General features: G+C 29.6%; 1 protein-coding gene across 6 annotated transcripts; it reads right to left on the bottom strand.

The window, feature by feature from the left end:
- Positions 1 to 786: 786 nt before the first annotated feature.
- On the bottom strand, positions 787 to 20,720 carry LOC149883761 (ESF1 homolog). 6 transcript variants are annotated; one of them, XM_090097198.1, is made up of 18 exons: positions 20,452 to 20,720; positions 20,191 to 20,272; positions 19,381 to 19,467; positions 17,827 to 17,845; positions 16,523 to 16,695; positions 16,140 to 16,279; positions 15,910 to 16,030; positions 14,402 to 14,451; positions 5,037 to 5,147; positions 4,753 to 4,840; positions 4,511 to 4,673; positions 4,250 to 4,383; positions 2,519 to 2,625; positions 2,058 to 2,381; positions 1,686 to 1,909; positions 1,450 to 1,523; positions 1,222 to 1,261; positions 787 to 1,081 (listed from the first exon to the last, which is right to left on the bottom strand). In XM_090097198.1, exons 1-18 carry the CDS (start codon positions 20,617 to 20,619, stop codon positions 1,012 to 1,014), a joined length of 2,175 nt encoding a protein of 724 aa, XP_089953324.1. In that variant the 5' UTR covers positions 20,620 to 20,720; the 3' UTR covers positions 787 to 1,011. The 6 variants fall into 6 exon arrangements, 5 of the variants coding, with proteins under 5 accessions (XP_089953324.1, XP_089953326.1, XP_089953327.1 ...); XM_090097200.1 differs by having other exon boundaries at positions 17,823 to 17,845; positions 20,452 to 20,718; XM_090097201.1 differs by having other exon boundaries at positions 17,823 to 17,845; positions 18,512 to 19,467; positions 20,452 to 20,589.
- Between the last annotated feature and the right edge of the window lie 41 nt (positions 20,721 to 20,761).

Genomic DNA, 20,761 nt, shown 5'->3' with positions numbered 1-20,761 from the left:
CGTTCTCTCAGTATTCGAAGCATTAAAAATTGGTCCTCCACGGTATAGGTAGCTCGTGGTCTGCCTTGGCCAAGTCGTCTAGCGTGATCATTGGTCTCTATCAACCTTCGTAGAACCCTACCGACTGTTGTATGAGACACTCCAAATCTTCTACCAAGTTGGCGATTTGTTAATCCTTGATTGGACAAGTTAACAATTACAACACATTCATCATGACTTAAATTTCGTCTAGAATGCTGCATTGCAAACAGATGTGTTGCTCAAATTGCAGTTATCTTTTCTACTGTTAAAACAATTTAAAACCAATATATACTTTTCTTTTAGAAGTGAGGTTTAATTACAGCAAATTATGCTACTTATGAAATGCTGCTATAATTTCGAAATTAAATGAGGGCAACGGAGTAAAACCTACAAAAGGCGTAACAATAAACATTATTATCATATTGGTAATTGATAAATCCGGGAAATACATAATATTTTTCAAAATAAGTCCGAATTTATAAGTGGTACGTTAATTTTGAGGTTAGGTGTATATACATCCATATATATACATTAATAACGAAGGGAAACGTAAGTCAAAGATTCACTTTTAGCAGCTCTTACTTGATTATTTTTATTAATATTACTAATTTTTATTAATTTCCTTGACTAAAAAAAAAAACGAAACATGCAATATGTTTTTGTTAAAAGATATATTTTCAAAAACACTAGTTAACTGAAGTTACTCCGCAAACGTTTAACTCTTCGCTGTTTAAAGTATAGTTGCCTTTAAAAAAAAATTAATGATGAATAAACTCAGTATTTATTAACATTATTTCTTTATTTGAATACAGAGGATTCACAAGTCACTTTGTTTCAATTAATCAAATATCCATTGACCATATTTGTAATGAATACTATCAAAATTACAATGAACGTCTGGTATGTTAACATTTTAAATACTATCGTTATGATGCCAATCATTGCTTTTTCTTATCGTAATCATCTGAGTTTTCTCATATTTTTATGCAATCACTTGAGCTTTTTCCTTTTTTGATGAAGCATTGTTTTTGTTTTAACTGACTTTACAAGATCCGAGAGGCTAAAGATATATAATGAGGATAAGTAAAGAAGATAAAGAAATTTTTTTTTTTTTTTAATTTTAAAAACAATTTGGATAATTATTCGTTAACACAATTTGAAGTCTCTACCAAAAAATGAAATCTCTACCAAAAATCTTACCTCTTTGTTTTAATGTTATTTTCTAACTCCTCATCGACTTCTAAAATATAACGCATTATCAGCTGATATATCTAGCCTTGAAACGTTAGGAAAACATGGGTAAGCAAAGAACTATTCACACAGGTAGATGGAACTTACCCTCAAATATCACTATTTTGTAGTCTATCTTGGTTTCTAATATAAACTATCTACCTTAGTACCAGAATAAAGAAATAAAATTCTGTTTACTGTGAGTGTTATTTCCATTTCTAGCTCTCCTTTTTTGCGACTCAGCAATAATTGCTGTTGTGCCCTTTGTTTTCCTAAAAAAAAAAAGCATCAACATTGTCATCATTATGACATGAATTTTATTTTAAGTGTCATTTTTGAAAGACAATTAGATAAAAACGAGAAACGCATTAAATAAAACAAACAAAACAAACATATTTACAAAATTATACTCGCCACAGTTAATAAGTACTTACTTGAAATTCGGCTCTGAAGGATCAATAGAGTACAGATGCGAGGTGTATAATGCATTAAAACGAGGATCATTTACATCAACTTCAAATGAATCCTCAGGTTGTACTTCCGCATTACGTTTCTTTTTTTTCTTCTTGCCGACCATATCCTGCTTTAGTATAGTTTTTAAAGAGAAATGCTTCTTTTCTTCAGACTCGTCATCCATGAGAAGAAGCTCTAGTTCAGCCTAGTTTGAAACGTGTACATTTATATTTATTATTGTAATTACATAGTAAAATATCAAAAACTCATTTTGCGCGGAGCGTTATCTACAGGGATTCTTAAACAAAAATCTCTTTTTTGAAAAAATATATCTGTTAAAAGCGAATTCTCACTTTTTGCTTGAGTTGCTCTTCTGTCAAAGTTTCATTTATCTTGGATTTTTTCTTTTTCTTTATCACTTTATCGTTAACATTTTTGAAGAAAGGGTCATCAAAACCCAAACTTGGGTCATCAACGCCCTCAACAGATCGCTGAGTATTATCCTCGGTGTTATTCGCTGTATTGACAAAATCCTTTTCTTTTTTTATTTTATCATTAGTACCTTTTGAGTTGCTATTTTGGTGGTTCGTTTCTTCTATTCCAAGATCCCAAGTTACTTCTATATTGCCTTCATCGTCTTCTACTTTTTCTTTGGATTCGATTTCTTTCATTAAAAGCTAAAACGCAAGAGCAGAATCGTATAAAGTTAGGTTTTTATTTCATAAACAGCATGAAATTAACTGCGCGCGCGTTCGCACACACATAAAAAAAAAGTACTAATGTAAAATTATCGTAGCAAATATCAAAAACAAACTCGATATTTTCTTATTTTATCATCTTCTTCTTCGTTTTTTGTATCGTTGCTTGAAGCAGTTTCATTGAATATTTTAGATTGATTTTCTTCTTCATCTGATGACGATGCTAAAAAGTGAAGTTTTAGAAGAAAAAAAAATTAAGAAGAGAAATCTTTTTCCTACTTTTTGGATTATATTTTTGCTTTGCGAGGGTGGAACAGGGTGGGGGTAAGAAACTCCCTCTACAATTGTAAGATTTTGGTGCTTATAAGTATTTATTTCTTTAAATATAATATAGAGTAAAAATACTTCGTAATACGAAAGAATTTAATATTTGAGTTAAAAATGTAAAACAGTTTACAAAAAAAATATAACATTTTAAATACTTGGACGTTTTTTGATTTTAAAAGGGTTGTAATAACTTTAAGAATTAAAGCCAGGATTTGGAAACTCAAGAATTTAAAAGCTTGAAACAATTTGGCTGTTTTCTATATCTATTTTAAAAAAATCAAAGATATTTCCCCCTCCTTGTCAGTCAGAATCTGAGAATCATCTTAGTGCTAAGATGTGTTAATTGTAAAATTAATCCTTTGATATATCTACCTTCTGTAGTTTTCACTTTTAGAATTTTTTTTATTGTTACTATTGCGTCATTTTGACATAACATTACATCAAGGGGTTACTCAAACTTAACCAGTCATAATAATTAGAACATTTATTAGCCACAGAATATTAACAATTTTATTTACTGCAAGAACCTTAAAAAGACAAATCTAAAAAACTTTCCTCTTCCATGGTTTTATTTGGTTCTTTTTCTTTTTCGTTCTAGACATTGTTACAATTTGTTTTTAGAAATTAAAGTTTAGCAGGACTTTTACTTTCGTTTTGAGTGATTATTCATTTTATATTTTATATTATTGAAAATAAAAACCTTTTATTTTGAATGGAAAAAACTTAAACTTGTTTGTAACAATTGAAAAAAGTATTAAGCTCGTTTTAAAAGAACATCGATCGTTTTAATAGAACATCGATCGTTTTAAAAGAACATCGATCGTTTTAATAGAATAGAGCTGATCAAAAAAAGCATTGAACTTAATCAAGCAATATACAACTTATGTAAAGAATAAAATGTTTAAAGTATTTTCATGCATAATAAAAAGTGATCATGACTTTTTTACAATTAAACTTCACAATAAGGGATGAATATTTAGAACTGAAATTTAGATTGCATTTACATATTACATTAACATAAAACAAAAATTGGGAAGGAGGGGGAATTTCATTCCTAAAGTGTTTTGGCAGTAGAAACATTAAGAGATGTTTCAAAAAGCACAATGTTAACAAAGTAATAAAAATATTATAGAAATATTTAAGAAAATATCAATATTAAAGAAAAAAAGAAGGTAACGCCTCTTTATGAGACATAATAAGTGCATTTTAAAATGCTCAATCAAAAACCAAAAGAAAAGATTTGAGGATATTCTGGCTATATATCTATAAATTATATCTATAAATTATATCTATAAATTAAATCTATAAATTAAAAATACATTAATATCTATGCTAAGTTTTTTCCTCTAAATTTACTAGTTTTTGTAGATCAATTTAGTTTTAAAAAAAAACTACTTTTAAATTTCAATGAACATAATTCTGTTTTTTAAAATTAATTTTATAAAATTAGAGAAAATTTAGAGGATATACTTCTTTCAATAAACCTCTTATTGTTAAGTACTTGTAAATTTGTAAACTACCTAAGTAATCTTTAAAATCCATTTCATCTACATCTTTTTTAGTAAACTGCCGCATTGTTTTCTCAACTCGCTTAGAATCAGCTTCATCCCACGTCAAGCGGACAGTACTTTGCTGCAGAGCTGTGTTTAAAAATCTTAAGAGACATTTAAAACAGAAAAAGAATGTTAATTTTTTTAGATTTTAAAATTTTAAATTATTTTTACATCAAATTCTTAAAATTTTAAATCTTAAATAAACTAATATCAAAAAAGCTTTCTTACTTTGTAGGAGTGTATGAATTGACACTTGGCATTTCAGTTGCAGTTGACTTAGGTTCTCGATCATCAAATGATAGGTCATCAGGAACAAATCGAAGGTCCAAACGAGTAGCACTCATTTCATATTCCATTCCATCACATTCACAATAAATTTTGTCAGCAGTTTCTACAAAAGTTAAAAACAAAGCATGATCCTAATTGCTACATCCTCATAATTACCACACAACCTTGTTTGGAATAAATACCTTTACTATCGCATACCACAATTGCATAAAAATACTTCATCCTGTTCAACTGATATTCTCTCAACTTTTCCATGTGAAATGCAGAACCCTTAATAAATACAAAGCAAATAACTATCAACAAATCTTCATTAAATCAATTACAAAAAATTTCATAATTTGAAAGAAATATGGGTAAATGAGAATTGTCAAGATCAGGGTAAATGAAAATTACCCTGATCTTGACAATTTAAAAAAAAAAAATGTTTTTTTTAAAGTCAAAATTCCTGTAACTTTAAGTAATTTACTTCAGACCCATCTTCTATTTCTTTATCTTCATTGGGTAATTCCTTCAACTCTTGTGGTCCTTTCAGATCCTCTTCTTTCATACGTTGAATACCATAATCTGATGGGTAAATCTGTAGAAAAAAGGTATGATAAAAAACATTGAAAAATAGATAAGAATACACACTTGTGAAATATTGTACTAACCTCAACTCTAGGAACTAAAAATTGACCTATAGGGTTTTAATCTACAAGGTCTCAGGTATCACCAGATGTAAAATATAAAACCTGATTTCTATAGTCAAAGGAGAGAAACATTTAAATTTTTAATATCTTCAATGGTCGAACATAAAATATCAGCCTCAAATGACAAAATCTTACTGACAGAAGATAGGCAAGAGACAAATGCTAAGTCAGAAGCTTATGAAAATATCAAACAAACTATGAGCTTTTACTTGGGACAGCTGAAAGGAAATGTGGTTCATAATCAAAGATCTAGAAGATGTTATTCCCCCAATCAAACTTCATGTTTTCCTTCTTATTTGTAAATCATCTTTACAAACCAATGCTAAAGATTTGGCATGAAGGCAAAGAGTGGCCATTACTTTAAAATGAAATTAGAACGTTATGATAGTGAAGAGTTTCTTGGGAATGATTGTTGTACGCTTTTGAAGAATGTGCAAAGACTTGTTGAAAGAGAGAACCTAGACTATATGCTTGACATTGTTAAAACATTCTAACAAGATTGTTGTTAGCTACCACTTTGGAATAGCATTAAACAATGCTATTCTAAAGCAGTAAGCTTAAGAACTCATACCTTCAGCTCTCAGTTTCAGTCACCCCTAAAGCCCATTCTGTGTTCAACCATAATCTTGAACTTGCTACTCTTAAGGGTTCAGGATTTAGGATTTTTAGTTAACAATCAACAGATGCCTTGCACACAAACCTCATTGCTCAATGAGAGGGTACAAAAAAGCCCTGATTACACCCTGATTACAGAGGCCAGTTACTAAAAAGTGTGATTGACAATAACAGCAAGCATAAATTGGATTTTTAAAATAACTTTTATGTTGGAAGAAGCAATTATTTACTCTTTCTAGAAATACTTGAAATAACATGTTTGTTGATAAGGAATATTCTTGTCTGAACTTTTTTTTTTAAAAAAATAAATATTTATTTTTTAATTTTACAAAAAATCACTCAAAAGAATATTTCTAATTTTACGAATACTAAATGAATAAATTCATTCTCAAAGAAAAAGTAATAAATACCATGATAAAACAAATTTTAATTTTTTTTTAAAATTTGTTTTATCATGGTATTTATTTCATATTTGTATGAGAGTAAGTAGCTCTTTTAATGGGAGATTGAAAGTAAATGACTTTATATGAGGTTTTGTTAGACAATCATAAGAAAAGATTAAAAATATAAAGCTTCCATTGACATCTTGTTAAGAACCTTTTAGTGCTATTACTAAATTCCTATAACCAAATCACAAGCCTTAAAGAGTTGCTTTTTTTATTAGGTTATAGCCAACACATTCATCTAAAGGGTTCTTAATAATTTTTAAAATTTCATTCATTAAAGGTTAAAAAATAGCAAAATAGGTTTACAAGTGGGCTTCAAGTGCAAACAGTAGGGCAAAATACCCTAAAATTTGAAATGTGTTTTTCGCCTAGTGATAGAGTTCACTTGTTTTTCACCTAGTGATACAGTGATCTACTATTACCTGGGACCTTTTAGATTATTAATCCACAGAGCAATTTTTTGGCTCCCAAAATCGAGGTTTGTATTATTTTTGACAGGTGTGAATATAAATAAAAATCAAAATATGTATAACAAAGAAAAAATTTATAGGTATACACTTTTGCTTCATTAATTTAAAGAGAAAAAAAAAACCTATAGCAACATTATTTAAGTTACAATAACAGAGAAAAATAATTATAGGAAGGTTAGAGCCTGTTACTTATTAAAGATATGGACTGGTTGATTTAGCCATTTCAAAACATTTTCAACTGGATTCACAATTTCTGTTGCTGTTTTTAAACCGAAACAAGCTGTTTTTGGTTCTGTTACCGCTGCAATTTTATAATCAACATTTCCACATTGGGTATAATTGCACATTTCCTACTTTACAGCTTAGTGATAAAATTTAATTATTCTGTTGTATGTCATCAGATAGTTATGGATTCACTAGTCTTAGATAAGACTCTTTTTCAAAAATGAAATAGCTGCAGGTATTCAAGATCACCTTTCCTACCTAGGTGATAGTCACCTTTTTTGAATTGCCCCTAAAACTTTGGATCAATGCACAATTCAATAAAGATTATGAGAGAAGTTGATAAAGTCACATTTGAAAGGTTCTGCTCTAAATAAGTAGTTGGAGTGTCAATTGCAATTGCACAGCTAATCTTAGACTAATTTTTGTGTAGTCATCGCTATTAGTATTGAATGGAAAATTTCCTGTCTTTTTAAAACCGCTTTTTTTTTGCTATAGAAGTATCTTTTGATGTTATTTGCCATAGAAATATGGATTTTGAATGAATTTAAAGCTACTCGTACATTTTCCTTGTTTATTTCCTGTCCTTCATGGTCAAAGCAACATTGTCAGCAAAAGGGTTTCCACTTTGCTTTCATTGGTCTAAAAACAGCTGCATAGAGTGGCTGCAACATATGTGTTGTATTTTAAAACAAAGCAACAAGAACTATTCCATTTTTAGAGCAAATCTTGCTAAGTTTGATAGAGAGATTTTCCAGACATCCTGCTTGCTGCATACGCAACATAGCTTTTTTAACAGCATCAATAGAATTGCATAACTGGCTATCTGTAGATTAATGTCTTTATTTTTCGCTACCAGCTTTTGTCTATGTTTGTTGCACCATTATAGATACAGTATTCTTTATTATTTTTTCGGTAAGAAGGCATGAATGGATTATTCATTGGACATATGATAAGTTTGGAATCACATATTTTTAGTTCATACTTATCATACATTCAAAAATACTACATTTAAACTATAATAATGAGCAGTTTTATTAATATCAAAAATTATTCATGCTTTATTTTCTTATTAAGTTCACTTTAGAAATAAACTTTTAGACAATCTTTTCAAATTTGCTAAGCTTGCTTGAGAACCCTCTAATTGCTGTTAGTTAAAAAAAAAAAATTATTTTAAAGTCCAGATGTAATAAGTCTACTGTATTCATAAAATTAACAATTTAGTGGGGTTTCTTTGTATTCAAATGGGAGTGCTTGGCCATGTTGTTCATACATAAAATAAAAATATAAAAAACAAATAACAACTTGTTGCAAAATCTCTGTTGAATTTTGAAAACCTACAATAAGTGTTGATTCATGGTAGGTGTGGAAATGACTCTATATAAACAAGATTTTTATTATCTATGATAAGAAAAGTAAAGTTTTTATAAAAGTTACTTCACTAATTTTTGAAAAAGCCCTTTTCCTGTTTGTGTTGCATATTTGCAACAAATGATTTGCTGATAAACTCTTTGGTTACAAAGTTTATCCACAACATTAGGTGTTTTGAAATATATATTTTAGATCTTTCTATTTTTATTTTGATGCAAATTAACCACAATAACATTTTCTTTTGAATAATGGCAGCTCAAGAGAGAAGTGTTATTTTTAGTAAGTTTTAGTTTCTATCTTTAATGCTCATTTTTGAATATAGGAAAACCCATGCTGACGCTTAAATGTTATTCTTAAATTGTTATGTACTATGATTGAAGTTTTATATTAGTGTCATTATAAACCAAAATAAGCATAAGATATTGTTAGATTTACTTCCTAATTTATTTGTTGCAAATGTGCAACATTGTCAGATTAAGGTATAAAAATAACCTTTTTTTTTACTATATGATTTCTCTGGTAGCTCCTACAAAACTTGTAGAATTCGAAATTTTACTGTACAAGAAGCTGTTAATTACGTACTTGAACCAAATTCTGATTCTTGAGTCATCAGACTTAGTGGAATCAGATGAATTAGGGAATGAGGTAGAACTTGAAATTGACAATGTTGTTTTCAGTTCTGAAGAATCTGAGCGAGTTTGTTTTGATTACCATTGAGTTGCTTTGAGAATTGATGTAAATTTACATTAACTTTTTTATCTTTAGGACTGAAGAAGAAATTAGTTTTTCACCATTCAACATGACTTTAGGATCTGAAGAGCCATGGTATGTATCAATTTGAATAATGAATCTCATATTTTAAAAATTATATATATATATATATATATATATATATATATATTCAAAATGTGAGATTCTTTATTCAAATTGATAAATACCATGCCTCTTTAGATCCAAAAGTATATTTCAAGTAATATGTATAATATATATATATATATATATATATATATATATATATATATATATATATATATATATATATATATATATATATATATATATATATATATATATATATATATATATATATTATACATATTACTTGAAATACATTTTAGTGATTATGAGGATGATGTTACTCAGTTAAAAAGAAAGTCTGCAAAGAAAATGCAACTACCAATATTTGATGCAGCGTTCAAAGGAGAGGAATTTTCTTTACCAGAATGCAATGACACCATTTGAGTATTTTAAACTGTTTTGGGATGATACCATCACCCAGAACGTAGTAGAACAAACTTATCTCTATAGTGTCAAGGTAACAGGCACTAGTATAGCCACAAATTTAAAAGAGATTGAGCAATTCTTAGGTGTTCAGATGTTGATGTCATTAGTTCGCCTCCCTAGCTATGAATCATTTTGGTCAACAGAACTTTGATGCGATGCTGTTGCTGATGTTATGAGTTTAAAGCGTTATGAATGTCTTAGAAGGTTCTTGCATGCAGTGGACAATAATACAAAAAATAAATACTCTGGCAAATTGTTTAAGGTTAAAACTGTATTAGATGCTGTTCGTAATAACTGCATCAAAATTGAACTAGAGCAAGACCAATTGGCAGATGAGCAAATGATACCTGGAAAAACAAAGCGCAGTGGGATATGTCAGTATATGTCCAAAAAAATCCACAAATGGGGTTTCAAAAATTTTGTTAGAGCAAGAAAGTCAGGCATTATATACGACTTTTTCATCTATGCACGTGCTACTAGTGCAGGTGGCCAAACTTGTGGTGTTGAGGATGTAATACTTCGACTAATTCAAGAAACGCCTGAACACAAAAACTTCCATATATACTTTTACAACTGGTTTTTTACATTATCATTAATTAATAAACTGAAAACTATGGGAATATTAGCTACAGGAACTTTCCGTAGTAATCGAATTGGAAAATGCCCACTTTTATCTGACATAGAATTGAAATCTCAAGGAAGAGGATCATGGGACTACCAAGTGTATCAGAATCCTGGGATACATTTAGTAAAATGGTTTGATAGCAAAGCCGTTATAGTTGGATCAACGAAACTCAAAAGGTTTGACAGCAAAAAGAAAGTATATGTTGATGTCAAAACTCCTGATATTGTTCTTGCATACAATGCATTAATGGGAGGAGTAGATCTGGCAGACATCCTGATATCATTATACCGCACAAGAATAAACACTAAAAAAATGATAGTACTTAAAATTGATTTTTCACTGCATTGACATATCAAAGATAAATGCATGGTTGATATACTGAAGGCACTGTACTCAACTTCAAGTGCCTAAAAAAAAAACAGCTGTCTTTAAGAAGATTTATTTTACAGGTAGCAACAGCGTTGAAGCTCAAAGACAAAGATCCAGAAAAAAAAGTTGATCCCAAAAGAAGTTTCTCACCTTTAAAGATACTCGAAAGAGAGCCATCAAACCCAAAACCAATTAGTAATATAAGATATGATGGATTCTGTCACTAGCCCGGAATTAAGGACAAAAGGGGGTGATGCAGAATATGTAACATGACCTGTTCTTTTCCTTGTTCAAAATGTTAAATACAACTTTGTTTTTTTCTAGCTCATAATGCCATTCTTACAAAAAATTATTTAAAAATTTTTTTTAGTAGTTTGATCATGTGCCGGATAGAGGGTTAAAACTGATTTTTTGTGAATTTGTCTAAAATATCATTCCCTAAAAATAATATTACTTATTTTATTATGCTACATAATACAGTGTGGGCATTTAAAATCTGGAATTTTTTGATGAAATATAAAAATTAAAATAAAAATTTCAGTTTCAAAGATATATTCCTGAATTTTTTTAAAATGCTTTACACATTCCAGATCTTAAATTTTATTCAAATTAAACACTTTCAGCTTCAAGGGCTTCTTCAATTTATATAGGCACAGATTACCTAATAACTTATTCACAGTAAAACCAAAACATGCTTACAGATTAGATTCCATTTAGATGTGTTTAGTCTTTATCAAGTTATGGAGTTATACAGTTTTTATGGAGTTATATTTTAATCAAGAAACATACATTCCACTGTTTGATTACACAGGGCTGCGTTTGAAAAAAAATTTTCTGTTCCAGGGGGTTTCTTAGATAATTCCTAATGAAATTGGCCTCCTAAACCCGTATATGACATTCATTTTGCTCAATCAGGTCAGGTTATTGAAATACAGCACACCTATTTTTTTGAGAAAAACATAGTTTTCAAGAAATCTCTCATTTTCATCCTAGTAATGTAATACATTGCAATAATTATATGTGAATTGAAAAAAGGCTCAATTTAACTCCTTTATTAACTTTAAACTTAAAAACAACGTGTGAAGTAATCAAATACTGTAAAGAAAAAATCTATTTCCCGAGGAAAGAAGTCCTTGATGCCTTCCGTTTGTGAAGAGTTATTGGTTCGTCGCGTCTAAGACACCAACAATAGTCAGCTAATATGTTTATGTTCCAACGTTCTTGATATCTGGTCTCCATCGTTTTTATATCCTGGTGGAATCTTTCACCCTGTTCCTTGCTGTAATCTCCACAGTTTTCAGGAAAATAGTCAAGATGTGACTGGAGAAGTTGCTTTTTTATTGACATGCGAGCTCCCAGTTTTTCGAAGCTTTTCATAAACTCATTGACATGTGAAACATATTCAGAGCTTCTTTTATTTCCCAGAAATCCTTCAATTACTGTGCTGAACGTTCGCCATGCATCTCGTTCAATGCCTACCATTTTGATATCAAAATCTTTGTCCTTTAACAGAGTTCTAATTTTGGGTCCGTCAAATATACCTGCATGTAGCTTGGCATCACTGATCTGTGGGAACTTTTGCAATAGATACTTAAAAGCTTGCCCTTCTTTATTCAGTGCTTTTACAAAGTTTTTCATCAGACCAAGTATGGAGAGGAGGAAGTAAAACATTTTCTGGAGGGACAAGTGGTTCAACTATCACGTTGTAGCTGCCAATTGTGAATGCCTCACGAGATGGCCAGTCTTTCTGCTTATAGTGAAGACTATCTGCCCTACTATCCCATAGGCATAAGAAGCAAGGGTATTTTGTGTACCCCCCTTGCATACCAAGTAGAAAGCACACAACCTGAAAAGAAAAGATTTATTCATAAAAAATCAAATCTTAGTAAGTTAAAATATATTTCTAAATCTTTCAAAAAAATTACCAACAGGAGCTAAAGTATTTTCAAAGGAAAGCTTTATATTGACAAGAAAACTTAATAAGTATTTTACCTTTAGGTCACCACATATTAGCCAATTGTGGTTGGAGTATTTGATTGTATCAATCAATATTTTCATGTTCTTGTAGCTTTCTGTCAATTGAACTGAATGTCCAATAGGTACAGATGCCATTTTATTGCCAAAGGAGTACTACCTTTAGGCTTCTGCTAGAGGAATCAATAAAAAGCCTCCATTCTCTTGGTTGGTAAGGAACACCAAGTGCCTTTATTAAGCCTTTTACATTATTGCAATATGCCAACAAGCTTCAAGAAGAATCAACTTCAAAGAACAATCGAAACTTTTCTTCTCTGTTTCTATACCAATAGAAGGTAGTTTCTTTGGAGAGGAGATTGCTCTCACTAAGACGGGAACCAAGAAGTGGTGCATTCTCTTTAGAAAGACCAAGATCTCTGGTCAAGTCATTTATATGACTTGGAGTGAGTGGTCTTGGCAAAGTCATGCTAGACGTTGGCTCATACGTCACAGATATGTCAGTGTCTTCCACTTTTACACCTTCCATATCCTCTTCTAGTTCGCCTTTTGCAGGTGGTGAAGGAACTGGAACTCCTGGACCATGTGGTACTGGCTTATTGACAGAAGGAATATCAGGATAGACCACCATGTATTTGTTTTTCTTATTGACACCTGAAAAAATTCACATAGTTCTTTTCAGATTTTTTTATATATATATATATATATATATATATATATATATATATATATATATATATATATATATATATATATATATATATATATATATATATATATATATATATATATATATGTATATATATATATATATATATATATATATATATATATATATATATACATATATATATATATATATATATATATATATATATATATATATATATATATATATATATGTTTGGATTAGTTAAATATTGTTCTTTTAAAAAATTATCTTACCTTGAAGATTGGTCATACAAAAATAGCAGTCTGTAGTATGGTCCTCGCCTTCTCTCCATACCATCGGTACACCAAATGACATACAGTTTGCTGTGCCCTCATTCCAGCGCCTTAAGGCTACGATACAGGCTTTGCAGCATATATGTGGGGCAAAGCTTTTCTTTGTCTTGATTGCCAAGCCTTATACCGAAATATGCACTATAAAGGGACTTTACTAATGTAGTTATGGTGCATTGCTGATCACTAAAAGTTACCTTTCCAGACACACAGCAGAATCTGTCGGGACTGTTTTTACATTTTCTATTCATTTTTATGAAATAAATTTTTTTTATCTCATATATTAGCCTGTAAAAAATTGACACTTATAAATAAAACTTTATAAATATACTTTAGATACTGTTTATAGATATATTAATACACAACTGTCACCTAGGATGTGGAATAAAATGGACACTCAGCTATTATATCCGGTATAGAGCCCTAAATCTGTATCTTAAAAACTAGACCTGATTGACAAATTTGAATCCTAGATTCGGATTTAGAAGGCAAATTTTATTGAGAATCAACTAAGAAAACCCTAGGAACATTTTTGACGCAGACCAGTGTTATTAATTTAACAGTGCAATCAAAATTAAAAATCATCTTCTTAAACTAGTTTTATTAATTTTAAAGTAAATAAAAAGTAAAAAAAAACCTAAAAAGCATAGTATTTGTTTTAGGAGTACAAATCCTGTATGCTATTGTATTACAAGTATAATACAAAAAAATTTTAAAATGCAAAACTTATTTTCATGCAACTAATAAGCATTGAAAAAAAAACTTACATTTACTGAAATAATTGACCCACCAGGTGGTTTAAACGAATTAAAGAGAACTAAAACAAATATAAAACAAGATCTGAAAAAAAAAGTTTTTTTTTCTATAACAAATTAAATCTCTTTCATTTTTCCTAATGAACTAATGAGTTGGCTTATGTAATTACAGTTATTTTTCATCACCACCATCACCATCACCATCACCACCACCATTGTCATCTTCGTCGTCGTCATCGTCGTCGTCGTCGTCATCGTCGTCGTCGTCATCACCATCACCATCATCATCACCATCACCATCATCATCACCATCACCATCACCATCACCATCACCATCACCATCACCATCACCATCACCATCACCATCACCATCACCATCACCATCACCATCACCATCACCATCATCATCACCATCACCATCACCATCACCATCACCATCACCATCACCATCACCATCACCATCACCATCACCATCACCATCACCATCACCATCACCATCACCATCACCATCACCATCACCATCACCATCACCATCACCATCACCATCACCATCACCATCACCATCACCATCACCATCACCATCACCATCACCATCACCATCACCATCACCATCACCATCACCATCACCATCACCATCACCATCACCATCACCATCACCATCACCATCACCATCACCATCACCATCACCATCACCATCACCATCACCATCACCATCACCATCACCATCACCATCACCATCACCATCACCATCACCATCACCATCACCATCACCATCACCATCACCATCACCATCACCATCACCATCACCATCACCATCACCATCACCATCATCATCATCATCATCATCATCATCATCATCATCATCATCATCATCATCATCATCATCATCATCATCATCATCATCATCATCATCATCATCATCATCATCATCATCATCATCATCATCATCATCATCATCATCATCATCATCATCATCATCATCATCATCATCATCATCATCATCATCATCATCATCATCATCATCATCATCATCATCATCATCATCATCATCATCATCATCATCATCATCATCATCATCATCATCATCATCATCATCATCATCATCATCATCATCATCATCATCATCATCATCATCATCATCATCATCATCATCATCATCATCATCATCATCATCATCATCATCATCATCATCATCATCATCATCATCATCATCATCATCATCATCATCATCATCATCATCATCATCATCATCATCATCATCATCATCATCATCATCATCATCATCATCATCATCATCATCATCATCATCATCATCATCATCATCATCATCATCATCATCATCATCATCATCATCATCATCATCATCATCATCATCATCATCATCATCATCATCATCATCATCATCATCATCATCATCATCATCATCATCATCATCATCATCATCATCATTATTATTATCATTATTATTTTATTATTTTTATTATTATTAATAACTACAATTTTTAAACACTTTTTTTTACCATATAAATCAGTAGCAGTAATTTTATCCCAATCACAATTACAAACAGCAAGTTTAGATGTCTCTGCATTCTCAACACGTTTGGCATCTTCATCTAATTCTCCCCAACCATGCACTATACCCTAAAAAAGTTTTTTTTCATGATAATTTAAACAGTTTTTAAAATGTCAAGAAAGTATGACAATTTAAAAAGTGATAACTGCAACAATTATGAAAAAATGTAAAATATACATCATCTATTTCATCATCAAATTCATCTTCTGTGTCAGAGTCTTCAGATGAATTATTTTCTTCTAATGTTCCTCGAATATTCTCAAAATTTACTTTTTCACCAATATAATCAGATGAATTAGCTTTTTTCTCTTTTGAACCTGAAAGAGATTTACTCAAAATTGATCAAGAACAGGATAATTCATCATTAAACTTCATAAAATTTATTTTTTGTTTAGCTTTATGTTTAAATTATTTACTCTTATTTTATCATTAAATTCTATTTTCTTCTTAAAGTAAAAGCATAACTTTAATACAAAATAATCTTTATGTTCAAATAGTCTTCATGTTCAGTTTTTCATTAGCTCACAAAAAAGAAAAAAAAAAAACATACTAAAACTAACCTTTTGGAGCTTGAGTTTTTACAGGTTTTTTACAATTTTTACTGGTTCTTAAAACTTGATCAGATCCTTTTATCTTTTTATTTAGTTCTTTGGGAGATTTTTTTTCTCTGCATAATTTTAAATCTTTGTTACTTTTGCAAGTATTGGTTAGATGTTCATTCTCAGATTCAATCCTAAATTCACATCATAAAAGAAAATATGAAACTTTGTTAATCATAAACTCATATAAAAATAAATAATCTCAATGTTAGTGAAAAGTGGTCCAAAACTTTATTTTTCTATTATATAAAGCAATGTTAGTGAAAAGTGGTCCAAAACTTTACTTTTCTATTGTATAAAGCAATCTTAGAGAAAAGTGGTCTTAAACTTTATTAAGGCTCATTTTATCCAATGGTCTGTCTAAGTGGGATGAAAGGATTATTATTTTTGATTATTTTTTTTCTATATAAAAAATTATAAAAACTAACTATTGTCATAAGTTTTACAAACTTTAAAATAACAAAATAACAGCCTAACATACTTGATTAAGTTAATTGCAGTCAATATATAGCAATATTTGGCAACTTTGGCATAACTAGTAACATTTTTATCTTTCAACGTTAAATCTTTTTTTTAGTTGTCTTACTGTCTTACAGTTTGAAGTTGCTATCACTTTCATCTTTTTTTTTTTAGTTTTATTCTGTTTTCTATTCCATTCATTTTAGATTTTGTGTTCAAAAGAATATCTATGCATGGATTGCTGGTTTATATTGATACTTATCCTAGAAGTTCTAAATTTTGTCTTAGTGGTAGTTTTTTCGAGGCATGGTTATAAATATTATAGGAAAATGTATCAATAACTTTAAAGGTGTTGATTAATTTAAAATTTAAAGATCATTGTCCAAAACAAACGCTGATGTTGTACAATCTGTAAGCATAACAAGTCCCACTTCAAATGACTGAAGAATCTTTTCAGGTGTACACACAGCTTGAAAATAATAACTGAAATCTGGAAAATGTTGAAACTAATAGAGATATGTATTGAATTGCATTGTATTGTATGTAAGTATGCGTGCATGTGTGCCAAAGTTACAAAAATCCAAATTCAGCAATGTTGATAATACAAAACCATAAATCAAATCTCTACTTATAGCACAATAACTTTCTTTGTTTATTTTGAGAATTTATAATAGAATACAAGTTACAGGGGGAGAAAATGGGGACAATTTAACTGCTGGGCCCATTTTAGACCACTTTCCCCTACAAACAAATTTTGATAACTTTATTGAAATAAACACCATTACTAATATAAATACAGTACCTACTTTTCACTTTGATCTTTACCTAGATAAAATATATAAAACTTTTATAGAACTTGATAAAAACTTTAAATACAGTCACAAGTAATTTAAATTGCATTTGACAACTTTGACATTTGTAATTGTAATTGGTGTAATTGAGATCTGGCAATAATCCAGTTCAATTAAATCATGTTAGTAAATAAATGAAAAGTTACATTGTTTTTATTATTACTTTTGTTATTCTATGTTAAACTTTTGGCGATTGAACTCATAGTTTCTTTTACTTACCATACTATATCTTGCAGGTCATTTTGAACTGGCTTATGATGCAACTTTCTTAGAACTATTTCTTTGCCTGTTTTGATTTTGGTGTTTACAATTTCTTTACAATTATTATGAACTTTTTAAAAGTGATATATGATGAGTAAAAGTAAGCCCAAGCAATTTTGGAGTTCTATGAGCAGTCATAAAGCAGAACTGTTGATAATGATAATGTTAAAGTGAAATGTAATTTCAAAAATATTGAATTGATATCTTACTCCAAGAAGACATCATTAAATCTGGTTACATATCTACAGGCATGTATTGTAAATATAATCAAACAGTGTATAACCATTTGGTACAGAGTACCAAACTACATTGAAGTCATAGATAAACTCTCTCCGCATACCAGAAAATGAAGTGCAACATGTCACTCAAGATTCATTACCTTCACTCACATTTAGACCACTTCCCCTTGAATCTTGGTGCTGTCAGTGACAAATTTGGTGAGCAGGACATTGCTACAATGGAGAAACAAAGCAGGGCAACTGGAATCCATCTATGCTTGTTGACTACTGTTGGACACTGCAATTTGACGCCCCAGAAGTTGAATACAAAATAAAAACAGGAGCAAAACATTTTTAAATCTGTTGAACTTAATAGCTCATGCAGAACATAAGCATGATTAAATAGGTAAACATATAAATGTCTATTTCTTAGATTTACTATGTGATTCAGCAAAACAAAAACTATACTTGTACATACCCTATAGGTACTTGTCACAATCACCTAAAACTTTTCTGGAAGCAAGACTTTAAAAAAAAATTTTGTGCAGTGTAATTCCAAGTTTAACTGATTTTAAATTATTTCCTATAATCACAAGTACAGATCATAGAGTAAATTAAAATCTTATAAGTTATCCTTTTAATAAAAATAATTTCCTAAATCATAAATAACTACTTTTCAGTTGGAAAAAGTGGATATATTTAAAAAAAAAAAAAAAACCTGATAGAGGATCATTGATTTTAAAGTAAATTTTATTGATATTTTAACTACTTATATGAAAAAATCCTTCAATCATTAATTTGCTTGTATAACTTTTAACAATTCACATAAATAACATAGAATAAATAATAAAACAAAAGAATAAAACCAAATTTTTATACTTTATTAGCTCTAAAACAAGCTTTAGATACAAATTAAAAGTAGGCTGTTTTATTGTTATATGATTAATTGATTTTTAATTCCTAATCAGTTAAAAATAAAAAAACAGATTCTTAAAAGAAGGTAATAAAAAGTATACTTGAAAAAACTTACCATCTTCATCTGGTTGAATCTCATAAAATTTTTGAAGATCCTCTACCTCTTCTTCAAATAATGGTTTACCTCTTTTATCACGAGTAACTGAATTTAAACACAAAATATAGTTAGGTTATCAACATAGAATCTATAAAAAAGACCAAACATAATAATCTCTATTATGGATGGTGCATCAGATAAAAAAAGTAGTCTATCTTTAACATAATAGAATCAAGTTAAAGAAGATTTATGATTTACTTATATAAGATGTTAAAATAGTGGTTTAAAAAAACTGTTGCATCAAGATTTTTTTATTTAAAGCATATTTATGGTACTATAAAACTAAAAGATAGTGACCTAGTTTTTTTTATTTCTAATTCCAAAAGTATTCTTAAATAAATCTTGCATCAGAGCATCTTAAAAAAACACGCAATTATACTTTAAAATATTACCAAACCAATTGTTCATCCAAGCCCAAAGTCTAAGCAATTCTCTCCTTAATCTTGGGAGCCTATCTCTGGCTTACATCAGTTTTCTAGTAGCTTTATAGGCATTTATCAAAATTTTTCTAACTGTATTTAAAGCACATTTCTTTTCATAGTTTTTGTTGAAGGTTTAGGTAAATTTACAATAACTTCATTTTAGATGCAATTTTCAGGAAAAAAAATTATTTTTAAGAAAGTTTTTTTGTAATCTTAAAATAACAATTTTTCAAGTAACTTTTATGACATGACTTAACATAACTATATAGAGACTTGTTTCTTTTTTTAAAATAACAGCAGCACGAAGAACATATAACTAATATTGTAATAAAATTAAATAACATACATTTAGTGTGAAATCTTTTATCTGAAAACATTTTTTCAAATCTTGAATCAATCTTTATCTTTTTGTGCTTTTTTGATATCCGCTACATTAAAAAGAAAAAAACTAAACTTATAAAATACTTATGCATGAAATTTTAAAAATATAAAGCTTTGTTATGCAAATTAAATTCTCAAAATTTCATAGAAAACCAGCTTTCTCTAAAAAAGTTGAAGAAATTAAACTTAAAGATAAAAGAACGCTTAAAAACAATTTTTTTTTTACCTGAAATCTGGGATCATTTTTAACTTTAGCAAATCTTTTGTCTAACTCCATTGTAACTATTGATATCAAATTCTTTAAAAACACATTTAATGTGATAAGTCCTAAAACTTTTCTAAAACAGAGATACATAATATTACACTGGCCATTTACTATAGAAGTATTAAACATTTTTGGCTAATATTTTTAGAACATTTTGCTAATACATTTACAGAGTATGCATTTTATCTATGACTTTTGGTTTTCTTTTCAACTAATGGGTTTTTTTTTCTTTTTTAAGTGCACAGAAGTTTCCTACTTAGTCCGCACAATT

Source organism: Hydra viridissima, unplaced genomic scaffold, assembly GCF_058129835.1.
Source record: "Hydra viridissima isolate aposymbiotic clone 2 unplaced genomic scaffold, HvirCarnegie_v1 scaffold_9, whole genome shotgun sequence".
NCBI lineage: Eukaryota > Metazoa > Cnidaria > Hydrozoa > Anthoathecata > Hydridae > Hydra > Hydra viridissima.
The sequence above is the reverse complement of the archived record's forward strand: the minus strand, read 5'-3'. Positions and strand labels throughout refer to the sequence as shown.